The 26161-nt window shown below is 34.5% G+C and overlaps 1 protein-coding gene across 1 annotated transcript in view; it reads left to right on the top strand.

Annotated features, from left to right (window-relative positions):
* FSIP2 (fibrous sheath interacting protein 2) overlaps positions 1-16689 on the top strand; it is a 104497-nt gene extending 87808 nt beyond the window's left edge. The window contains exons 22-24 of the mRNA XM_049772930.1: positions 958-1001; positions 14620-14659; positions 16553-16689. Coding sequence (XP_049628887.1) covers positions 958-1001; positions 14620-14659; positions 16553-16689 — 221 coding nt within the window. The remainder of the gene's footprint in view (positions 1-957; positions 1002-14619; positions 14660-16552) is intronic.
* Positions 16690-26161: the final 9472 nt, after the last annotated feature.

The following is a 26161-nucleotide window of genomic DNA, read 5'->3' as shown; positions in this document are numbered from 1 at the left end:
ATTTCAATATACCGCTAAACGAAAATCGTCTGGATATTGCCATGAAATGAATTTTCCAGCTCGACCCTGCCTGCACCAAACACTGCAAAGCTGCTCGGACCGCCTCTCTAACTCAGCCAATCCAAGCAGGCTTTTTACACATGCAAATGTTCTGTACCCAAATCTACACTGTAAAAAGCCTGCTCAGGTTGGCCAAAATCAGAGAGGAAGTCTATTACAGTATAACCTTCGAACCTTTGCTTGTTGTGATTGGCTCACTGTGGTACATTCAGTTTCAGCACAGGAATATTCTGTCTTATACAGCGAATATAGGCCTAAACCTGTTTTAACTGTAAAATTAAGGGGTTGTCTTATACTCTGAAAAATGTGGTATATTTCTAAGCCTAGGAATTTTCTTTAGTCTAGTCATCTGCTTTTTATTATATGGTGAATCAAAGATATTGGAATTGGAGCCAGAGAAATTGTACAGTGGTTAGGGAGTTTGCCTTACAAGCAATGCACTGGGTTCAATCCTAGCATCCTATATAGTCCCCTCTGTCTACCAAGATTGATTCCTTAGCACAGAGTCAGAAGTAACCCCTGAGTGTCATCAGGTGTGTACCTCCAAAAATACATATTAGAGCTTAAAATTATCTTTATAATATCTGTGGCAATCCTTTATTTTACCAGTAAATAACTAGGGCTATCAACTAAAATAAATGTACAGAAAAGAGAAGTTAGAAAAGTCACCCATTTCTATTATATTGCCCATGCTATTGTTCATAAATTCTACATCTATAAAGTTGATGACATGCCCAGAGTTATAGGATATTTTTTCTGTTTTAGTTTTGTTTATGCTATATGCTTAAAAATACTTTGAATATGCTTTAGTTAATATTTATTGAAAATTGACATCAGGTTTGTATCAACACTTTTTATGCTCAGAAAATAAACTAATTTGTTTAACTCCTTCCACAGAAAATTTTCAGAAACAGAAACCAGATAATTCAAGCAGTGTTGAGGTAAGGTTTTTTTTTTGTTTGTTTGTTTTGGTAGTTTCTGCTTGGTATATATGCATTCCAACTAAATATAGTGTGGTGTTGAAGGTCAAATTAGGAACTTATGATACTATTTGTGGCATATCAAAATACATTGCATCTTTATACTTTTATATCCTTCTGATACAAAGACCGAGCCATGGTAGTCAAAAATAATTTCTTAGCTCATCTCCCTTAGGATTGTCATTGTTCCAAGTGCTCTGAATAAACTATGGCAACCCACTACAACAACTAAATATGGTTTCATTCCTTAACTCTGCTATTAATCTTTCTAAGGAAATGCCTAGAAAAAAGTGTGTCCTTTCACTTTAGTAGGCAGGTAGATCCATATAATGGACTAAACAAGGAGGGAAGTTACACTTCAAAATGGAAGTGAGTTTTCTATATCTATCTATCATCTATCTATCTATCATCTATCTATCTATCTATCTATCTACATATATATGTTTAAGTCTAAGGACAATTTACAAGCAAATTTCTATATTACCCACTATTCTCCAGTAACAATAAAAAATTTTAGTTTTATCACATAAAGTTTCTTAGTTAAATTCTTTTTTAATATAATTTTATTTTAATCATAGTGGCTTACATATCATTCACAGTAATATTCCAGGTACATACTAACATTGAATCAGTGGGAATTCCCATCACCGAATTGTCCTGCCTCCCATATCCTACACCCTCACCCAGGGGGTGCTAGAAGGAGTTGTCCCCTCTGTGTCTAGTTTATTACTTAGTGATCTTATAACTGTTTGGTCTTGGTACCTCCATTACTTCCCCTTGTAATTGGGAGGTGGGACTAGATAGTTCAAGTTATGTGGTTTTGTTTGAGAAAGAGAAAAGTAATAAAATGGGGTAAAAATCAACTATGCCGACAATGGACAGAGTCCTTCTAGAGGCTCTCATCCTCGGTTTGAGAGACAAAGGGGAAAAAAGGTGAAACACCACAACAGTTCAAAAAGAAGTATCAAATAAGATATCCTTGAGCACTGCAGCAATAAAGATATACACCATATAATTGCCATGGTCTTGAGATAAAAACATGAGAGGGCAAAAAGGTAGAAGAGAAAAGAAGAAAGAAAAAGTAAATATATAAATAAAAAGTGGAAAACTACTTCAATATCCATCCCAAAACAAAGAAATTGACAAAAACTAGATAAAAGAGGAAAAAAAGATTATTTTTTGCTTTTTGTCTCCCTTTTTTCCCCTCCTGCATAGGCACAGTAAATATTGGGGTCATTTGAAACGGGAATCCCCTTGGCCTAAGAGATACAGGATTTCTCCACCCTTGGAATATATTGTCATAGGATTATCTATAGACTCTTTTCAAGTTCATTTACTCTCCCCTGGTGCTTTTGTGGTATATGGAAGACTTTTGCTCCGATCTGGATGATAAAATCAGAGCTCTATATCTAGATATCTCAGTCTCTGCATAGGTCAAGGAGTGGAATTTATGATGAAGTCTTTCTTTGTGATTTTAGGATTTCTGTTTCCTCAGTGTCATTTTAATCTGTCTTCTGTGTTTTATGGTCTTGGTGCTTGCGCTGAACCTTGGATGGTGTCTGGAATATAAGCTTTCATTATTTTTCCAGAAGACCCATTCAGTTGCAATTGCCTCAGTCAGATCTCTAGAATTAGAGATCATGGTTGTTGTGCAGGTAGTAGAACAAACCCTAAACTAGGGCTTTCCTATTGGCCCCAGAATACATACTGCCTGGACATGGTTCTATCAGCTAGTCATCTGTAGATCACGTTCTTGGCTTTTGAACAGCCCAAAGTGTGACAAGTCTTCAGATTTTGTCTTATCATTAATTGGTGAGGTAGGATAACCTGTTCTTATTTCATTTGTTCCCAATTTCCTCATTGTCAGGATATCATATTAGAGTTGGCACACGTTGGTGTCCTGGAGGGGATTTGACTCCTGTAGCTGTTGTGAAGAACTGTGTCATTTCTATATCTTGGATTCAGGGCTCAAGGCTGGACAGTCAGTGTCTAATCCCCTGGAGTCTAAGATGGGTCCACATGACATATTTTCAAGGTGGGAGATTCCCCTGTATTGTAAATAAGTATGAGTTCTTATCCCTAGTAGATAAGAGCATGTTTATATACATGAGATTTTCTCTTTTTTAGTGTGCCTTTGCAGGAAGAAATGGTGCTTCATTATAATGCTGGTGCATTTGGGGGTGGAAAGAGAAAAACAGAGAAACAAGTCACACACCCAAAAAAAGATAAAAATAGAAATAAAAAATATTTGCTCACATAGTATAAAGAAAAATGATTTAAAAAATGAAATAAAAATAAATAGTGTTATACAGGTCTTATACTTATGATGGAAGTATAGGTTTCCCCATTGATTTTTGAGATTTTCTTGTGGGGTATGGGTTCCCAGGCGCCTTTTCTTCACACACCCTGCCCTTCTTGAGATTGGTAAAGGATTTGCGGCAGGGGGGTTTTGGGTAGAGTTCTTGCATTGGGAGTCCTTTTAGGGCTAAGTCTGGTATCCAGCAACAGTCCACATTAGGAAGAGTTGGTAGGGAGCGCTACACAGCATGAGTCAGCAGGGGTGTTGGTTGTCCTTTCCTGCCGGGGATGAGGTGTGGGTGTGAGTGAGTGTCCCTTTGATTGGGAGCTGCGTACTGGTTCGTTGGGGTAGGAGGTCAGTCTTGATGCCCAACAGATTAAGAACTGAGGGTGAAGATTTTTAATAAGGTGGAAAATCTGGATGAGATTGAGGGGTGAAAGGATAGTCGGATTCCTAGAAGAGGGAAAGGGGAAAGTATATGGAAGGCGTAGAAAAGAATAAAAGAGAAAATAAGATTAAATAGAAAAAGAAATACATAAAGAAGTAGTAGCGAGAAGAGAGGAGAGAAGAGTGCAGGCATGTTATTTTGCTTGAATATGTTCAATGAGTAGACCCCGTAGTATAAGTATGTAGATCATGATTGCTGCTTCAGTGGTCTGGCTGGTCACATGCTTCAGGTCCTAAAAGAAGGTATAACCTCGAGATAAAGGATATGTTAAATAGTTTTATTGAGACAATTTTCATAACGCAGCCTGGGTATGGTATCTCGTGTGTCTTAGCTCCGAGGTGCCATCTTAGATTGTCCACCCTTTGTATCCAAGAATGCCTGTGGACAAAAAAGCTGAGAGGTTACTTTAAATATAGTAAGCATTATCACATATTATTTTGAAATGCTTTCATTTGAGTCAGTGCTTTCCCATGGTATTCTTTACCTGTAATCTTGTATAAGATCCCTAAGAGATTATTATGGGCCTTTGCAGTAACAGGCTGGTTACATACCTGTTCTCTCTATGCTGCTGTTTCTGCTGTTGCTGGTTTCTTTATGGTACAATGTGTGGTCGAGAGTTTATGTTGTTCCTCTTTCATGTGTTTTGGGCACTACTCCCCAGTATATGTGCGATGTTACAGTGTTTGGAGTTTCTACCCTGTTAAATCCTGTTATTTGATCTTTGAATATTAGTTGTATATATGGTGTAGTTTCTAGGTGCTTCAGAACAGTGATATCATTTTGTGTTTATCTTTTATCTTCCGGCTTACTTCGTTTAACATAATATGTTCTAGGTTCATCTATGTTGCTGCAAAGTCTGTGATTGTATCATTTCTGACTGCCATGTTGTATTCCATTGTGTATAAATACAACATCTTAATAATCCACTCATCTGTTATTGGACATCAAGATTGGTTCCAAGACTTGGCTATTATACTGAGTGCTGTAATAAATAGTGGGTGCACACATATTTTGGGATGAATGTCCTTCTGACTTGGGAGTAGATAACTAGGGGAGCAATTGCTGGGTCAAATGGTAGCTTGATTCTGAGTACCTCGAGCACTCTCCAGACTGTTTTCCATAGGGGTTGGACTAGGGGGCAATCCCACCAGCAGTGGATGAGAGTGCCTTTCATACCGCATCCCCGCCAACATAGATTGTTCCCATTATTTTTTATGTGAGCCATCCTCACTGATGTAAGGTGGTACCTCATTGTTGTCTTGATTTGGATTTCCCTAATGATGAGTGAAGGTGAGCATGTTTTCATGTGATTGTTGGCCATCTTTTGATCTTCTTCGGAGAAGTGTCTATTCATTTCATCTCTCCATTTTTCTATGGCTTTATTTGGTTTTATGGAGCTCATGTTTCTGAGTGCTTTGTATATTCTGGATATCAGCCCTTTATCTGACATGTTGAGTGCAAAGATTTTTTTACCATTCATTTAACTATCTTCTTGTGTTAAGTATGGTTTCTTCTGCCATGCAGAAGCTTTTTAGTTTGGTGTAGTCCCATTTGTCTATGTTTGATGCTAAAGTTCTTGCCATTGGAAATCTATCATCTAAGACTTTTTTGATATATAGGTCTTTGAGTGTTCTGCCTATTTTTTTCTCAATAAACTATAGATTCGGGTCTGACTTCAAGGTCTTTAATCCATGTTGAGTTGACTTTTGTATATGGGGTGAGGTATGGGTCAATTTTCAATTCTCATTGAGGATAATGTTGGCTGTGAGTTTTTTATAGATAGTTGTAACTATCTTGAGGAAGTTTTCTTCTAACCCTATTTGCTGAGTGTTTTCAATGTGAATGGGTGTTGAATTTTGACAAATGCCTTCTCTGCATCAATTGATATGATCATGTGGTTTTTGTTTTTCTTGTTGTTGATGTGGTGTATGATGTTGATTGATTTACGTATGTTGAACGATCCTTGCATCCCTGGGATGAAACTCACTTGATCATAGTTTATAATCTTTCTGATGTAGTGCTGGATTCAGTTCTCTAAGATTTTTTTTGAGAATTTTGCATCTATGTTCATTAGTGAGATTGTTCTGTAGTTTTCTTTCTTGTTGCTGTCTTTGCCATCTTTGGGAATGAGTGTGATATTAGCCTCATAAAAGGAGTTGGGGAGGGTTCCTGTCCTTTCAATGGTTTGGAAGAGCCTGTGGATCAATGGTAGTAATTCTTCTTGGAATGTTTGATAGAATTCACCTGTAAAACCAACTGGACTTGAACTTTTGTTCTTAGGGAGTTTCTTAATTACATCTTCAGTTTCCTCTGAAGTGATTGGTCTGTTTAGGTTTTCTAGATCTTCATTTTCTAGTCTTGGAAGTTGGTATTTTTCCAAGAATCTGTCCATTTCTACTGGGGTCTGTAGCCTAACTTAGTAGAGTTGTTCATAATATGTTGTATTTCTTGGGGTTCTTTTGTAATCTCTCCCCTTTCATTTGTAATCCTATTAATTTGGGTGTTTACCCTTTTTTTTTTTTTGGTGAGTCTTGACAGTGGTTTGCTTATCTTAAATTTTTTCAAAAAACCAACTCCTTGATTCATTGATTTTTTTGTATTGTCTTCTTAGTTTCTATGTTGTTTATTTCTGATCTGGTTTTTATTATTTCTTGACTTCTGGTTGTGGTTGGATTTCTTTGCTGCAGTTGTTCCAGTTTCTTAAGGTGATACTTTAAATTGTTGATTTTTGTCATTTTCCTGTTTTCTGACATAAGCCTGTATTGCTATGAGTTTCCCCCTAATTACTGCTTTTGCTGTGTTCCACAAATTTTGACAAGTTTTCTCTTCATTATCGTTTGTCTCAAGGAATCTTTTTATTTCTTTCTTGAGTTGCTCTTTGATCCAGCTGTTGTTTAGCAGCATGTTGTTTAATCTCCAGGTGTTTGATTTTCTCCATTGCTGCTTCTTACATTCAATTTTGACCTCTGTTACATAGTGATCTGATAGGGTGCTTCTGATGATCCTTACACTTGTGGGTTTTTTACAAGTTAGTTTTAATCCTAAGGCATTGTCTATTCTTAGGAAAGTTCCATGTGGGCTTGAGAAGAATGTGTATTTTGCTTTTTGGGGTGGAGGGTCCTATATAAGTCTACTAGCCCTAAATCTTCTAATTTTTTATTTAGGGCTATTATTACTTTGCTATCTTTCTGCCTGCTGGATCTATCCAGTGGTGATAGTGGAGTATTGAGATCTACTACTATCACATTTCCCTTCATGTGTTTCTCCAGGTTTGTTAGTAATTGCCTCACATATTTTGCTAAGTCTACATTAGGTGCATAAATATTGACAAGGGTTAATACTTCTTGATCTATTGTTCCCCTGATCAGTATGTAGTGACCCTCCTTGTCTCTGATCACTTTCTTGAGGTTGAATGCAATTTGGTCTGATATTAGGATGGCCGTCCCTGCTCTTTTTTGTTTTCCATTGGACTGAATAATTGATTTTCATCTTTTTATTCTAAGCCTGTGCCTGTCCTGCATTAGTAGCTGTGTTTCTTGCAAGCAGCAGAAGTCCGGTTTATGTTTTCTAAACCTGTTCTCTACTATGTGTCTTTTAATGGGAGAATTTAGTCCATTAACATTTAGGGAGATTATTGACAGAGAGGGCTGTTGTGTAGTTGTGTTGTGTAGGATTGTTGTTACAATCAGGGATTTGGATTGTGTAATTTGTCTCTCAGTAGGTCATTTAAGATCGGTTTTGTTTGCGTTAATACTGCAAGAGCATTTTTATTTGAGAATGTTTTTAGTCTTCCCTCCCATATGAATGAGAGTTTTGCTGGGTATTGTACCCTAGGTTGAAAATTTCTTTCATTCAGTTGCTTAAATATGTCATTTCACTGTCTTCATGCTTGAATTGTTTCAATGGGAGATCTGGTTTGATTTATATGTCCCTTCCTTTGTACTTGAGGGTTTTTTTCCTCCCTTATTGCTTTAAAGAGTTCATCTTTCTCTTTGTTTTTTGCCATTTGGATTACTATATGTTTTGGTGTTGGATTATTTGGGTCTATTATATTAGGGACTTTTTTCACTTACTGGAATTGCATCGAAGTCTCTTTCCAGAGGGTTGGAAGGTTTTCTTCTATTATTTCCCTGACCACTTGTTCTTCCCCTTTTCCTATTTTCTCCCTTTCTGGTATACCTACAAGTCTTATATTATTTCTTTTGTCTTTATTAAGTACTAGACTTTCTCTTCCAGTGCTTTGCCTTTTATTTTCTTGTTGGCTTCCTGGTCATTTGTTATTGCAGTTTTTCTTCGAGTTGTTCTATGCACTTCTGAAACTGTGAGATTCTCCTTGTATGGCTTTTTACATTGTTTATTATTTCCTTAAATTCCATTTGTATGGAATCTCTCATATTCTGTAGTAGTTTTTCTCTAAGTTGGTTGATTTTTTCATCCATGGTCTTCTTGTACTCGCTGGTTAGTGCTTCTTTCATTTTACTTACCATGATTTGCATTTCTTTTCTCATGGCTGTTTTTAGATTTTCATCTCTTGGATCTCTTCGTTTTGGTGAACTTGGAAACTTGTTTGGGTTTCTTTCCATATCTCCAGTTGTTAGGCTCTTCCTTGGTTTATCCATATTTCTTTGCAATTCTTGGTGTTGCCTGTAGTGAGGGCCTTTTGATTATAGCTCGCTTTTGCCACCTGTCTAGTTTGATATAGGTATTTCTGGCCTGTTCAGTATTTTATTTCCCATTTTATGGGCTATAAATTTTTTAAGAAATTTGGGTGTTGGGTTTGAGTTGGCTAGACCTATATGTTGTGTTAGGCTATCTTCACTTGAAAGTGTAAGTGGGAAAGACCAGGCGGGGCAGGCTTGGCGTGGGTGGGCAGGGCTTCCCTTCCTTGTGCAATTGGGAGAACAAGAAGGGGGGGTGCTCCCACCATTGGCAGGCTTGGTGCGGGAGGGTGAGGTTTCCCTATGTTGTGCAGGTGGGAGAGACCAGGCAGAAAGGGTGCTCAAGCCCTTCGCAGCTTGGCTGAGCACAGGTGGGCGGGGCTTTCCTACCTTGTGCAGGTGGGAGAGACCAGGTGGGGGGTGCTTACATTGTTCACAGGCTTGGCGCAGGTGGGCAGGGCTTCCCTACCTTGTGCAGGTGGGAGAGACCAGGCGGCGGGAATGCTCATGCAGTTAAATTCTTAATTAAATATGATCACATATTTAAGAGCATTTCACCAACAACCCAAATTAACTATGTAAAGTACAGAGTCCAATACACATTCAATAATTATCAACTAACATTCAAGATCATATCTCACAATTAATACTATGATAACTTTTATTAAACTCTCAAAGATGAAGCCTGAGTGTTATCATAATGGTGAGTCTGCTTGTATGAGGCCAATCCAGGATAGACCTTGGTTCAATCGCTGTTATCCCAAATGTTCCCCCGTGCCTGCCAGAAGCAATTTTTGAGTGCAGAGACAGAGGTAATCTCTGAGTGCTGCTGAGTATCCCCTCACTGAAAAATCAAAGATACTGGATTAGTTCCTCCATCAACATAATATTTGTGAATATGGGTATAGTTTTGATAACCTTGTGGATATTATGAACTCCTTATATTATTTGTCCTTTCTATTGCTTTCTGCTTTTCAATGAGAAACAATAGTTTAAAAAATAGTTTAAAATATTTTCATTAACTGAAATGAGAATAGTGATCTAAGCATGTTCCAGATAGTCATATTACTCATGTCATTTTATGCAAAAAATGCTGTACATTTAATAGAGTCTCTAAAATTGTTGCAGGAGTTTGGGTAGAGAACCCAAAACTCAAAGAACAGTCAATACCATTTCTCATAATACTTCTTCCAAATTTTATAACTTTGATTCTGGAGAGTTTAAATCCCAAAAGTGGATAAAGGGAATGAATAGAATAATATACTAAAAAAATTATATCTATGAGGAATCTAGTTGAAGAGGAAGGCCATTCCCACACTTCATCCTGATATTCTACACATGCATCTCTTCCTCTCCTGGCCCAGTCTTGACAAAGGTAATTTTCAATAACAAAGCCTACTAAGCTCTTAAAACTCTGAGACAAAACACTGTTACTTGACCAAAGGAACTCAGAAAAGGTGTTCAGAAATATTAAGCTTATTCAGAGCACTCTTGCTAATTTGTTTCTATGTTTTCTCTTGTCACTTTGCTTTTTTGTGAGAAAACATCCATAGACAGGCAGCCATAGGCCCTTTGTCAGAGGACCGTAAAAGGGATTCAAAGACTTTGAAGCAAAGTACAGAGAGGAGAGAAACCCGAGTATTTGAGCCCCATATATTAAAGACAGAGAAAAAGGGGAGGCTGTTGAGTTTCAAAGATCTTGGGGAACATCTCAGAAAAGACTCAAAGTCCCTGCAGTGAACATTCATGCAACTGTCCTGAGCTTATAAAAACAAAAGCCTCTGAGAACTATAGACATAAAAATCGTGTAATACAGGACACTGATGCCTGTTAAAATTAAATACTGAAAAGACTTTGGAAAATGAATTTTTATTAGAACCACAGTTATAAATGATAAAGTATGGTATGAACATAGACGGGTGTGTCATGAAATTGAGTTCACAAACTACTTAAACAAATGAAATGCAAGCATTATTCAAAGAACATTAACAATTTTTAGAATTTCATAAATTACTCAAGATACCCATAATATGATTCAAATTTACTCAAAATTTAAAGACTAGTATAATGTGTTTCTCAAATTCTAAAGTTCTAAAAATATCTATATTTTAGATATTAATAGCTAATTTATCTAGAAGTATCTGGAACTTTAAAGAAACAATAAGAGTTATTAATCCAGTATAGCCAAGATTTTGAAATGTTCAGAAAACAAATTTAAAGCAATGTTATGAAGTGATAATAAATACTAATGGAAAAGTATATTTTATCAGGAGAATTATAGACCTAAAAATGGCTCAGGTTTATTTCAGTAAAATAAAATTGAGTCTATTCTTCCCTTATAAGAATTCTCAGAAACCAATGTATAATTTTACATCTATTTTAAGAGCTAGCCAAATAATTGTGAACACAGAAGGCTGACATATTTGTGGTTTAAACTACATGAATCATCATTTAGATCATCAAGGTCCACATCTATGACCAGGGGCAACATGATACATCACAATTGAGAGGAAGTGTGAGGCTAAGTATCATAAATAGTTTTCAGACTATGGCACACAATGACTACTTATATAAAATGTTGCTATAATTATATTGTTTCTTAGAATTTCTCTCTGGAGCTCAAAAGGTAGTTTATTAGGTGAAAATACTTACCTAGCAAAAATAATCCTGTGAGTTTAAAAATCTAATACTATCCCAATGTGTGGAAAATATTCTAACAGTTCTGCTATTTGGGATTCACCCTCCAAACAAAAAATGCTTAACTATTGGTTCTGTAGTTAAGCAGTTCTCAGGGCAAGCATAAGACTGAGTTTATCCATTCATGTCCTGAGAATTAATGGTTAAACTATAATCTATTATACTGAAAATGGCCAATAAATAACAAATTAAAGAAATTTATATGTTTAATAGGAGTGATGAGAGAGGGCATCCTTGTCTTGTATCAGATTTTAGAGAAAAGATTTTTAAGATATCACCATTGAGAATAATTACATTGGCTTATGGTAGAAAGCCTTGACTATATTGAGAAAAGTTTCTTCCATTCTCATCTTGATGAGAGCTTTTATCAAGAATGAGTGTTGGACCTTGTCAAATGTTTTTTTCTGCATCTATTGATATGACCATATGGTTTATATTTTTTTCTTAATATGGTGTATCATGTTGATTGATTTATGTATGTTAAACCATCCTTGCATTCCTGGACTGAATTCTACTTGGTCGTGGTGAGTGACCTTTTTGATGAAGCATTGGGTCGTATTTGCCAGAATTTTGTTGAGGATCTTTGCATCTGTGTTTATCAGGGGTAGTTTTCTTTTCTTGCAACATCTCTATCTGGTTTTGGTATTAGGATGATGTTAGCTTCCTAGAAACTATTTGAAAGTGTTCATGATTTTTCAATTTCATGAAAGAGCCTGAAAAAGATTGAGAGTAGTTTCTCTGGAAAGGTTTGAAACAATTTATTAGTGACTCCATCAGGGACTGGCCTTTTGTTTTTGGGAAGGTTTTGATTACTCTTTTAATTTACTCAGTAGTTATGGGTCTATTTAGATATGCTAGATCATCCTGCTATAACCATGGAAAATTGCTGGAAGTTTTTGCCATAGCAATTAGGCAAGAAAAAGATACCAAGGGCATCGAGATAGAAAAGAAAGAAGTCAAGCTCTCATTGTTTGCAGGTGACATGATATTATATTTATAAAACCGTAAAGACTTTACCAAAAAAGCTTCTAGAAACAATAGTTTTATATAGCAAAGTGGCAGGCTACAAAATTAACACACGAGAATCAATGGCCTTCTTATACACCAATAATGATAGAGAAGAAATGGACATTAAAGAACAACCCCATTCATATTAGTGTCACATAAACTGAAATATCTTGGAGTCAACTTAACTAAAATGTGAAGGACATATGCAATATGCAAAGAAAACTATGAAAACCTGATTTATGAAATGAAAGAAGACACAAGGAAATGGAGACACATACACTGCTCATGGATTGGCAGGATTAACATAATTTTAATGGCAATACTTCCCAAAGCATTGTACAGGTTAAATGCAATCCCTATAAGGATACCAATGACGTTCTTCAAAGAAGTGGATCAAACCCTCCTGAAATTCATTTGAAACAATAAATACCTACAAATAGCTAGAGCAACTTTTGGGAAAATGAGTATGAGAGGCATACTTTCCCAAACTTTAAATTGTATTACAAAGCTATAGTCATTAAAACAGCATGGTACTAGAATAAAGACAGACTGTCAGATCAGTGTAATAGGCTTGAGTATTCGGAGAATATGCCCAAGATATACAATCAATGAATCTCTGATAAAGGAACAATAAATACAAAATGGAGCAAGGAAAGCCTCTTCAGCAAGTGGTGTTGGAGCAATTGGTCAGCTGCTTGCAAAAAATCGAACTCAGACCTCCATCTAATACCATGCACTAAGGTCAAATCCAAATGGATTAAAAATGGATATTAGACCCAAAACCATAAGATATTTTGAACAACACGTAGGTAAAACACTCCATGACATTGAGTCTAAAGGCATCATTAAGGCAGAAACAGCAAAAAAAAGAAAGAAAGAAAGAAAGAAAGAAAGAAAGAAAGAAAGAAAGAAAGAAAGAAAGAAAGAAAGAAAGAAAGAAAGAAAGAAAGAAAGAAAGAAAGAAAGAAAGAAAGAAAGAAAGAAAGAAAGAAAGAAAGAAAGAAAGAAAGAAAGAAAGAAGAAAAAGAAAGAAAGAGAGAAAGAGAGAAAGAAATAAAGTGAGAGAGAAAGAAAGTGAGAGAAAGAAAGAGAGAGGAGAGGGAGAGGAGATGGAGGGAGAGAGAAAGAAAGTGAGAGAAAGAGAGAGGAGAGGGAGAGGAGAGGGAGAGGAGATGGAGGGAGAGAGAAAGAAATAAAAAGATAGAAAGAGAAAGAAAGAAAGAAAGAAAGAAAGAAAGAAAGAAAGAAAGAAAGAAAGAAAGAAAGAAAGAAAGAAAGAAAGAAAGAAAGAAAGAAAGAAAGAAAGAAAGAAAGAAAGAAAGAAAGAAAGAAAGAAGGAAGGTAGAAAGGAGGAAGGAAGGAAGGAAGGAAGGAAGGAAAAGAAAGAAAGAAAGAAAGAAAGAAAGAAAGAAAGAAAGAAAGAAAGAAAGAAAGAAAGAAAGAAAGAAAGAAAGAAAGAAAGAAAGAAAGAAAGAAAGAAAGAAAGAAAGAAAGAAAGAAAGAAAGAAAGAAAGAAAGAAAAAGAAAGACAGAAAGAAAGAAAGAAAGAGAGAAAGAGAGAAGAAAGAAAGAAAGAAAGAAAGAAAGAAAGAAAGAAAGAAAGAAAGAGAGAGAGAAAGAGAGAAAGAGAGAACGAAAGAAAGAAAGAAAGAAAGAAAGAAAGAAAGAAAGAAAGAAAGAAAGAAAGAAAGAGAAAGAAGAAAGAAAGAAAGAAAGAGAAAGAAGAAAGAGAGAGAAAGAGAGAAAGAAAGAGGAAAGAAAGAAAGAAAGAAAGAAAGAAAGAAAGAAAGAAAGAAAGAAAGAAAGAAAGAAAGAAAGAAAGAAAGAAAGAAAGAAAGAAAGAAAGAAAGAAAGAAAGAAAGAAAGAAAGAAAGAAAGAAAGAAAGAAAGAAAGAAAGAAAGGAAGGAAAGGAAGGAAGGAAGGAAGGAAGGAAGGAAGGAAGGAAGGAAGAAGGAAAGGAAGAAGAAAGGAAAGAAAGAAAGAAAGAAGAAAGAAAGAAAGAAAGAAAGAAAGAAAGAAAGAAAGAAAGAAAGAAAGAAAGAAAGAAAGAAAGAAAGAAAGAAAGAAAGAAAGAAAGAAAGAAAGAAAAAGAAAGAAAAAGAAAGAAAGAAAGAAAGAAAGAGAGAGAGAGAAAGAGAGAAGAAAGAAAGAAAGAAAGAGAGAAAGATGAAAGAAAGAAAGAAAGAAAGAAAGAAAGAAAGAAAGAAAGAAAGAAAGAAAGAAAGAAAGAAAGAAAGAAAGAAAGAAAGAAAGAAAGAAAGAAAGAAAGAAAGAAAGAAAGAAAGAAAGAAAGAAAGAAAGAAAGAAAAAGAAAGAAAGAAAGGAGGGAAGGGAGGGAAGGAAGGAAGGAAGGAAGGAAGGAAGGAAGGAAGGAAGGAAAGAAAGAAAAAAGAAAGAAAAAGAAAGAAAGAAAAGAAATTTCTAAAAATGTGATTGTTAAGTCTTGTTTTCTTTTTTTGTATTAACAGTTTATAACTATGTTTGGAAGAAATGAGGACATTACTAATGGTGAGTATCCTTCAAAAGGTTTTTCAAATACAAAATGCATTATTCCCTTATCAGTTAGTATAATTCACTTTATGTTACATAATTTTTATTAATATTTTATCAATTTATTGGAAGGAGTGTTTTTTTTTTTTTTTTTTTGGTTTTTGGGCCACACCCGGTAACGCTCAGGGGTTGCTCCTGGCTATGTGCTCAGAAGTTGCTCCTGGCTTGGGGGACCATATGGGACACTAGGGGATCGAACCTCGGTCCGTCCAAGGCTAGCGCAGGCAAGGCAGTCACCTTACCTTTAGCGCCACCGCCCGGCCCAGGAAGGAGTGTTTTTTGCACTATTGATGACTATCACTCATCTGAGGCTTTAGTGTAATACTCCTACAACTTTTATGTATGTATTTCACTAGTGTAATTATCTTACAATGTTCTTTACACTTGATCTGAAACTAAAAAGAAACTCATCTTTGCCTAAAATCAACTATGTCTTTTATATTAAGAAAGGAAAGCTACTATACAGAAAAATAGTAAATGAAAGTAAAATGCATAAGGTCACTCCATAGACACAAATTTGCAAAACTGAAATTCAAATATGGATCTACCAGACTTACTTTTGCAAGCTAGATTTCTCAACTTAGCTATAGTTGGCACTGTCCAATGCTCATAAGAGTCAAGTAAATAGTATGCTAGATAGCTGTGTTATTCAGGTTCAGTTATTAGAAAGTTCAAAGTTTTTTAGATTTTCCAATTGAGGTTTTAACATTGTTCAAAAGAAGCTGAAGATAGAAATTTCTGACTTTAGAGAGGTGAGTGCAGTTAAAGAAATAACAACACAGAGAGCTATCATAATAATGTCAATGAGTAAGAAAAGTAGAAAACCTTTCTCAAATACAGGTGTGGGGTAGCGGGGAGGAAGATGGGGCATCGACCAGTGATGGGAAGGTGCACTGGTGAATGGGGGTGTTCTTTTTATGACTGAAATCCAACCACAATCATGTTTGTAATCACAGTGTTTAAATAAAAATATTTTTTAAAAAATTATGATTTAAATGTTTACAAGGTAAGCACAGCTTTTTGTAAAATGCTTTGGAAAATCAACTAAACAGTTCATCTTTTCTACTAGATACAGAACCATCTATAGATCAGAAAGCCCAAATATAAATTTAAAAAAATAGAGATACAGATCTGAGTTTTCCCTCAACAGAGACTTTTAGAACTCAAAAACAGATCTGACTTTGATCCTGAAGTCTTGCAACTACACTTGACACTATGACTCCATAGAGTTAACACTATATCCTTGAAAGAGAACCACATTTGTCATGACTAAGGGCAACCTATAGTGGACTCTGAACACACACACACACACACACACACACATACAATTTTTTCCTTTACGGATGAGTTCATGTATAGTTATCTAAGTTATCTATAGTTATCTAAGATGATAAACTTTAATCTTGATCAATATGCAGATCCAAAAACTTGTTCAACTTCAATCTGTGTGAATTTAGGTAGCTCACAATGCCAAAATTCACTTTCTATATTCTTTTTTTTTGGGGGGGGGGAGGGGGGATCAGACCCAGCAGCGCTCAGGGGTTACTCCTGGCTCTATGCCCAGAAATCGCCCCTGGCAGGCTAGAGGGACCATATAGGATGCTGGGATTTGAACCACCATCCTTCTGCATGAAAGGCAAATGTCTTACCTCCATGCTATCTCTCCGGCCCCCACTTCCTATTTTCACAAAAAATTGATTAGAATTTCAGATTAAAAAATGTTAATGTATCAAAATGTTTTATGAATATCAATTTATGAATTCTAAATAATCAATTTAAATTTATCTTATGAGTACTTTGTTAAAATGGTGAATAATTTACCCTATTTTTTTTTTTTTGCTTTGTTCATAGAAACCAGCAAATTTAATGTGCCCAAACAAGGATCCAAAATGCTGGCAAAGGTATCTTCAGCTCTGTCTAAGGTGTTTAGTCAAGCTAGCACCAATAATTCCAAATTGCCTTCGTCATCTCACCAAAACGAAAACTGAAGTTTTTATACCAGATAAAACTATTATAATTTTATTTACAAAATAAAAATTAAAACATAACAGTGTCCTATAGAATAAATCTCATAATTTTAAGCAAATAAAGAAGTATAAAATAATCTCTTTTCTTTTTACTTATATACTCTACTAGATATGCAAAGGGTTTGATAAATGCATTTTTATCAGAATTTTTTGATCAGAGTTTGTATAGAAAATGCTGAAAACTAATATTACTAATGTGTCATTAAACAGACAATAGACCTAATAAAATAGTTTTTGTTATATATAAATAAATTATTTTTTCTTCCCACACTTTATAAGATAGTATCACCAAAATAAATTGAAAAGAAACTTGTACTAAAATTAATTACAAAACTATTGAACTTATTGACTCACTTTTTAAAAACTGTTATTATGATAGACAAATAAAATTATTTTTATATGAGAAGTCAGGATTTACACCTGCTGATTTCATCAGTTTCATAAGCTCATTATATAGGTCTTATGCAAAAAAAAGCCCAACGACGTATAATACAGAAGTATATTACAAATACACACATGCACACGCATATATGACAATGCATATTTTTTAAATTATGTAATCTGAAATACAAATACTTTAAAATTACAAATACTTTAAAAAGTAATTGCAAAAGATACAATTGTCCAAGTAACATAAATATTAATTTCTAATTACTAGTAGACAAGCTAGAGAAAAATACTCAATGGGCTGAGTTCATACAATTGAGTGCAGAAGGTCAAAATTCAAATATTGAAACACATAACATTTGAGCACTGCCAGGAGTGACCCCTAAGTATTAATCAAGAAGTGGGCCATCAGCAACTGCAAATGTGCCCACAAAAGCAACTAATTTTCTAATTCAACAGTGAAGCTGTGTAGAGATGTAACTTGTTACTAAAATTGATATCAGATCAAATTACTTCATAAATTTAGTGTTTTAAATGTTAGCTTTGTAGTATCTGCAAACATATGCCTTTAAACATACAAATGAATAAAACTAGAATCAAATAATTTATGAAAGAAAAATTAAGTATACACAAAGGAAGGCACTGGTAGAGAAAATATGTTAAATTAAAACACATAGTAAATTAATAATAGAAAAACCTGCACTAGTAATTACTTCTAATGTAATTTAATTAAGCTCTCTAATCAAAAGAGTTTTATAGACTAAAAACTTCAGCTAATTCATTTTGGATGTAATAGTGACAAGAAGTCACATGCCAATAAAATGCAGATATCTAGGTTAGCTACATTGATAACACACAAAAAAGACTAAAATTTTACAAAAAGCTATTATAATTAAAATTATTAAAATGTAAGCTCATACAAAAATGCTTATTATAAATTGATGTTTATATTATATATAATTATTAAAATTTAGTAGATAACTAAAAATATAGCTATACACACTAACTAGTAATGAGCCACCAATTATAAGAAGTACACATTGAAATAATTTAATGAAAATAATTAATAGTTAAAATTTCAATATATCACTTCTAATAGTAAAAACTTTATTATAGTACTTTTATAAAGTCAAAGACTTAAAAATCTTAAAAATATTGTTTTATTAGACTAAACAAACAGATTTTTAATTGGATGTCCCATTTGTTTATTTTTACCTTGGTTGACTTTGTCTGAGAACTTGTTATGACCATGAATTTTAAAGAACTTCATCATCTAATGTTGTTTTCCTTTTTCTGATCATGATGAAGTAATACTAGAAATAAATTTAAAAGAAACTGGAAATTTCACAACCATGTAACAACCACCAAACAATAGTTAAAAAGAAATATCAGAAGAAATTAGAAAAAAATAACTTAAACTAAGTGAAAACAATGACATAGAATAACAAAACTTATGAGGAAAATTAACAGCATTATTCAGGAGAAACTTTGTAGCTGAAAATAAATTTAAGAGGAAAATGATCATGTTGGAAACACTTGTTCCCAAGTCGACTAGTGATGTATCATTGACCCCTGGCACTACAAGGCCTGAGCTGCACCACATCTTCTGGTCCTAGAATTCAACCACATAGATTTGCTGCACGTTATCCTGGGCTCCTTGAGCATCACCAGAAGCCACTCTTCCTCCACAAATAAGTAAAAAGTAAAACCCAAATAAATTATTTTAAATGAATGACTTGCAGAAAGAAAATTCAAGTAGATTAAATCCTTAGCTAACAATGAAATAATGATTAAATAAAATAAGACTAGAAAAAAATAACATTAATTCATCCTTTTTAAATTGTATTACTATACCAGGCCACACCCAGCAGTGATCAGGACTTATTAATGGCTCTTTGCTCAAAGATCACTTCCTGTGGTGTTGGGTCTTCATTGAGGGTGCCAGAAAAAAATCCATGGGTTCACATGCTTTACCCACAGTAGTATATCTCTAGTTCAAAGTCATGTTTTCTTTTTTTTAAGATGAATAACATTTATGACCAGTTTGACAGAAAAAGTAGAAGCAGCACATCTGTGAAATTAGTTGGGGAAAAGTAATAAATATATATTATGGTCTATGTCTCAGCCACCTACTGATACTAATTTAAAGGTATTACTGATAAATACCACAACATTACATGGACCTAAAGAAAAACATGATAAGGTAGTTGCATGGTTTAAGTTTATATTGGAGCCTGGGAACCCTAGAGAAAGCACTGCGACTCAGAGGTAAGCAATGGTCGTGAAGGAACTCACAAAGAGAGACCCTTCCTCAAACCTCAGGAATCGCGGACACCCAAGGAGACTCGGAGACTGACTTGATGCTATCGCAGGAGGGTTTATTAGAGCACGAAATCACACATCAGCATGCTGAGGCCAAACCTCATACTCCATGCATGAGCAGAGGAGGTTTGACCCCCCTCAAAGGTTTCAACAGGGTTTATATAGAGAAACCTTAACAAGCTTAGGAGGAGGTTACAGACAGCTATGGCCGTGGCGGGAAAGAGGTATTTGCTTATCGCTGGGAACACACATGGGGCTGCGACATACCTAGGAGACCCGTGAAGAGGGTCTGCTTATCTCTATGAGGCGGCTACGCCCTGTTCTGTGCGCATGTGGAGGGGTTGTAATTTTCCATCATACAATTTCCTATGAGCAAGCAGGAACAGAAGCTAAAAGCATAATTAACCTAACTGCTAAGAAATCACTTAAACAAAAAGGAATTCCTTCCTTAAGAACAAATGAACTCTCTTAAATCATAATCAGATGGAATGCTAAAGGGAAATTTTTATTCTCACAGTCGCAGCATGACAGTTAGGGACAAGCCAGCTAAGTTTTCTTATTTTCTGAGACCAGAGTTTGTGTGTGTGTGTGTGTGTGTGTGTGTGTGTGTGTGTGTGTGTGTGTGTTATTAACCTGTTACCCACCTTCTGCACAGTGCTCCACCTGACTTCCCTCCTATTCAGCCATTAACCGCCTGAAGGAGGAGCTGATCAGTAACTCAGGACCAAGGATGGTGTGATGACAGAGTTCACCTTACTCCCACAATGCAAAAACTGTCCAGAAGGAAACCTACTTAGGAGATAAGATGCTCCTAAAATGTCTGGGAATCCATATTCTTCCTCTACCTATTCTACATAACCATGGGGAAAAAAACATATAGTATGCATAAGACAAACTTCAACTTTCTTAAAACAAATTTTTAGCAGTTAATTTGGTCTTGGACATTACACAATTCACTTGAAAATATAATAGGTATTTTCTCCAAAACTATAATGAATGTTTTGATGTGAGTAACTGGAGCAAAAGTTCATGCCCAAAGAAAGGCAGGGAACTGACTGTTGCAAAAATTTATGGAAACATTTGGAATGAAGCACAAAGATGTATTTGCATATGTTCCAAAATAGACTTTGGAGGGTGAGAGCAAAATTACAGTGAATAGAAAACTTGTTTTGCATGCAGATGACCCAAGTTCGATTCCTGGTACCACATATTGTCTTCTGAATTCTGCACATGTCATCCCTGAACACAAATCAGGAATTATGAACTTGCAAAGATGCTTTTTTTGCAATAATGTTTGTTTTACACTTGACATCAATTTTTATGATATCACTTGAAACAAAATGCAATTTCAGAGGGTGTTTATTTGAGTTAATTTGAGTAATTAAGAATAATTTTCTACAGTTTGCTAAACATTCATTTTATGTTTAATACAGGCATTTTAAAAGTTTTTAAATTCACTTCTATTCTATAATGGTCTCTTACAGAAAAATATTAACAAGAATCTGCTAGAATCTTTTTAAGTATGGTAGCTTGATTCTTCTTTTTAAAAAATAATTAGTATTAATTTTTAAGTTGTGATTTTGCTCAACTACTCTCCATTTCTTATGTCTTTCATAGTTTGTTTATTCTGTGAAGAAAATATCACAAAGTTTAATGAACAGATGCTTAAAAAAGGGAAAATCTTAGATTTTCAGGTTGATTTTCATAATTGGTTCGTTGGCAAAGAATCACCTCAGGCCCCTTAAAAATAATAAAATGAAACAAATAAAAAATTTAAAAATGAAGGGCCAGAGCAGTAGCACAGCAGTAGGGCGCTTGCCTTGCATGTGGCTGACCCAGGACGGACCTTGGTTCGATCCTGGTGTCCCATATGGTCCCCCAAGCCAGGAGAGATTTCTGATAACATAGCCAGGAGTTACTCCTGAGGGTCACCAGGTGTGGCCAACAAACAAACAAACAAACATAAAAAGTTAAAACTTAAAGCAGTATAATTGTTATATTTTTCATTAATTCAATTAAATTCTGCTGTGATGAGAAAGAAGGCATTACATGATTTCTGTTAAAATTTACCAAGTTTCCGTTTAGGGTCTATAAAGGGTCTATCTTTATGACTTTCGTGTATGCATAAAAAAGAATTTGTATGAAGCGGTAACTAGATGAAGTATATCCTGTCAAATATACTTAATGATCTATTTGAATTCACATTTTTTGTTTGTTTGTTTTGGGGGGCACATCTGATGACACTCAGTGTTACTCCTGGCTATGCACTCAGAAATCACTCCTGGCTTGGGGGACTATATGGGACGCCAAGGGATTGAACCCAGGTCCATCCTGGGTCAACTGCGTGCAAGGCAAATGCCTTAGCACTGCACAATCACTCCAGCCCCTTGAGTCCACATGACATAAACCATTTAATTTGGAAATATAAAAAAATAAGGGTCAAAAATAATAAATATATTTTGGAAAGATTCATTCTACTGATACTGGACTTTGGGAAGATTTCATATTTAAGGTTGGGGGAGGCAGAGTACAATGGATAGGATGCTTGCATTGCCTAGATCAGAACCAGGTTTAGTCCTAAATACTCCATCAGGTCCCCTAAGACCTGTCTGGAGTATCAAGGAGCTATTTAGTGCAGAACCAGAAATAAGTCCTAGAGACAGCTGTATGTGCTCTAAAAGAAAACAATGCAAACCAAAAATAATTTTATTTCTTTTATCCTCATGTACATGCTATTTTTATGGGATAAATTGCTCCCATGGGCACAGAGGCACCATTAGAGAATACTACTGTATATGCTTAGAAAGAGCCAAATGACACAGGAAACTGGTCATAACTTTCACCATTATTATCTACTAGAAATGATCTGCCAGTTATGCCAAAAAATGAAAGTAAAAGGCAAGTTAAGTTGAAAGCAGAAATATAAGTTTACATTCTGATGGTTTTGAATGCCATGAATAGAATTGCATCATTGACTAAATTTCTGCTCTAAATTAGGTTTTATAAACAGTGATGAACTAATGCAAGTATAATTAAAACAGCTTGCAACCTTTGGCACAGCATCACATATAAGGGAATGCACATTTACTGGCAATGACAATGCTGTGTAATGAGTTTGACTAATAATGCATATAAAACAGACTTATAAAAGATAGATGGGAGACATAGTTAAATGTGCCAAATCATATTTTTAAATTCTAATCCTTAGTTCTTACGACTTCTATAAACATTAAAATACAAAAGTTTCTCTGGTGATTAAAAGATAATGTAAAAGGTAAATGTAAATAACAATATAATAGACTCAACATACAATTAAAACCAAGAAATAAAGAAGTCATTGATAAATAGGCATAATTTTTAAGTTCAGAGATGATGCAGAAATTTTTTTAAAACTTGATGTATTTTTTTTCTTTCATAAAATACTCTGGTAAGTTAAAATTAATAAAATAATATTCATCATAAACTACAAATCTTATTGATTGTTTTAATATCAGTTGTTCAGTTTCAAATTACATATTTCATATGACAGATTTTCAAGCACATTTCACCATTGAATTGCTTCAGAAATATATTTCTAAACATTAGAAAAAAATCAATGTAAACCTGGGCATGTACAAGACACATTTAAGCATGTCAAATATACATGATCTGGTTAATTTTGAAATTTGTATTTCATTTCAAGTTGTTGGTTTCCACAGATATATTTAGCTTCACAATTAGATGGCTCTTTGTTATAGTAGATTATATAGTCACATGAAGTAGGGAAATATTAGCTCTCTTTGCTCATTTCAAATTAAGTCATTAAAATTAACTTATTATGTCCAATAACAAGTATTAGAATAGAAAATTTTAATTTTCCACATGTGGCCATTAGAAATACATCCTCAGATAGCAACATTTTAAATATATCTAAATTACTAAATGTTTTATTTCTTTGCTCTATTGAATAAACTAGGGGTTTGTGGTTATTAATAAAACATTAAGTGGTAAGTACATTGCTCTGATGCTTATTCAAGAACAATAATATTCTTATTTCATTTAGACTAATCTAATTAAATTTTCATTATATTTTAATTGATAAAAATATTAAACTTTAATCAACATAATAATTTTACATGAAAAAGAATATCAAGAATTTATACCCTTATACAATTTTACAGGTAAAGATCATATTACCAAAATCCTTTTAAATAATTAGTTAAAATTATTTATTTGAATATTTATTTATTATTTATGGGGGATATACTAAAATGGTACTTAGGGTTCCTTGGGACCACTTGATCAATACAAAGCCAAGTAAGTAGCAATTCATTACTAGAGTGAGGAAATAAAGTGTTACTATGGTCCTGTGGTGTCAAAAACTAAATGTGTTAACCTAGAAGTATTTCTAAACCTCTAGGGCCAAAAGAAAATGCTGTGGGCTCAATACAGCATTGCAAGAGGACATGCATTGCTGTAATGAACCTGGAGTATATATCTTGTATTACTTGGGGTGTAGAATAAAAATAATATAGCAGTTAGGATCATACAAGGCCTAACCTCTGTTTTAGAACAGAGGTAGAGTATATTATTGCACAAGCTTACACAGGCCATTAAGTCTGGAACTTGATGTCCATTACAACCTTCCATGTTGAAGTAAAATTCCAGTAATTTTCTTACTTGGGAGCTCTAGTGACAACACAAAATCAGATCTTTGGTATATAGCAACCAGATGTGTGAGAGAACTAAAGAGGTATCACTGCAACTAAGTATGGAAACACCACATGTGATGATCCCATGAGCACCATCAAAAACATGCCAGGGCAAACAACCAAGAGTGTGACACTATTGAATGAGAGAAAACGTTTTACACACATGTAAAAAAGGATTTATTATCTGGGATATAAAAATCACTGCTCTTCATCTGTTTCACAATTCTGGACCAGCACAGATCCACCAAGAAGCAGGTCAAATAAAGTAATCACAGATATTAGGGAGATGGCACCTCTCTTTGCATTGCACTGTCCCATCTCTGGAGCAGTGTTTCTGAAGCTTTCACCTCAAGGATAATCTTCAGAACAATTGCTCTATGGAGTTCCATCTGCCAAATGGCTTGGGAATAGAGTCACAAGAGATATCCAATACCAGCTTATATCATTGATTGATTAGTGAGATAAAGACAAAATAAGAAAGCACAAAGTAATGATGACAAATCCTTGGTCGAACTATCTGATAAAAAAGGGGGGATTTTTCTGATTAAAAAAGAAATCAGAGGAGAAATAGAGATTAGACCACAGGGACATAAAGACAGTAGTAGACAATTATTGGTGGTTAGGTCTTATAACTTTTTATATCAGTCTAAAAACTTTATTGTAAGTTTTTACAACACTATTGTAAGTATATTTCCTAAAAATGTTTAAGAATTTAAGTGATATGAAGCTCACCACAAAGAGTGGTGAGTGCAGTTAGAGAAATAACTACACTAACAACTATCATGACAATGTTAATGAGTGAGAGAAGTAGAATGCCTACCTTGAATACAGGCAGGGGCTGAGGAAGGAGGGAGATGGGGGGCATTGGTGGTGGGAATATTGTACTGGTGAAGGAGGAGGTGTTCTTTTTATGATTGAAACCCAACTACAATAATATATATAATAATGGTGCTCAAATAAAGATATTATTAAGAAATTAAGTGAGAGTTTCTAAAGATGGACAGAGTTGAGTACAGTTGAAAAAAGTGTTGTATATTAATGTGTGGGTATTACGTTTAAGGAATAAAGGTTTACCTGAAAATCTGAGTATCTGTAGAAACTAATAGGGACATAAATTTTTATGTATTTGTATGCATAATCCCAAACAATCCCAGTAAGATCAATTGCAAGGAGAGAAAACTAAAAGTATATAAAGATATGGGAGATACAATTGAATATTGGTAATGGTGGTTTGGATTATTTATATGTTATGTGCTATTTTTTTTTACCAATGTAAACTTTTGCTCAATGCTACAGCCTGTCTGCTTGAAAGGGGAAAAGAAAAATATGGAATTTTTCTTTCATCAATAATTATTCCTGTCTTCACAAGGCTGACGAGAGGTTTTTCTTGGTTCTCACAAGGCTAACTAGAGATTTATACTTATTTGTTTCTTTCAGTTCAGAGATAATAACAAGACTTTTCTGAATTTTAAAAAATGTCTTCTACATTATTCTTTCTTGGGGGAAGGCATGTGTTCTATGGAATGAGCCAATAAATAAAATACCTAGCCAATAAATCATGAAAAATTCACAGAAACTGCTTTCCAATGGTGTTGGCTAGGAGAATGTCTGTTTTTGTAATGTGAATGAGGTTTGTGTGTGTGTGTGTGTAAAATACACATCAAAAGCTATACACTATTTTAAAGCTCAGTAGTTTCTAGATTGGTTCTTAAAAATGCTTTTAATTTTTAATTGTTAATTTTTCCTCATGACTACATTGTTTAAAGAGAAGATGTGCAAGATATATCCATTATGGGTCTGTATAGATAGATGGTCACCTCTACTGCATTTCTTTACTAGTTTTAGAGTGATCTTCAAAATATTAGATATTATCTGGGTTTACTAAAAGGTAAGCTTATGCTGATTGCCTTTTTAACTCTTTAAATATATTAATAAATATTTTTAAACCAGTCTTGCTGCTCAGCATTTATAACTGGCTTAGCACTCAGGAATCACTCCTGGAAGGCTGAGGGGACTATGAGATACTGAAAATA

The sequence above is a fragment of the Suncus etruscus genome, chromosome 5 (genome assembly GCF_024139225.1).
Source record: "Suncus etruscus isolate mSunEtr1 chromosome 5, mSunEtr1.pri.cur, whole genome shotgun sequence".
Lineage (NCBI taxonomy): Eukaryota > Metazoa > Chordata > Mammalia > Eulipotyphla > Soricidae > Suncus > Suncus etruscus.
This window is presented reverse-complemented; position numbering and strand designations above follow the sequence as displayed.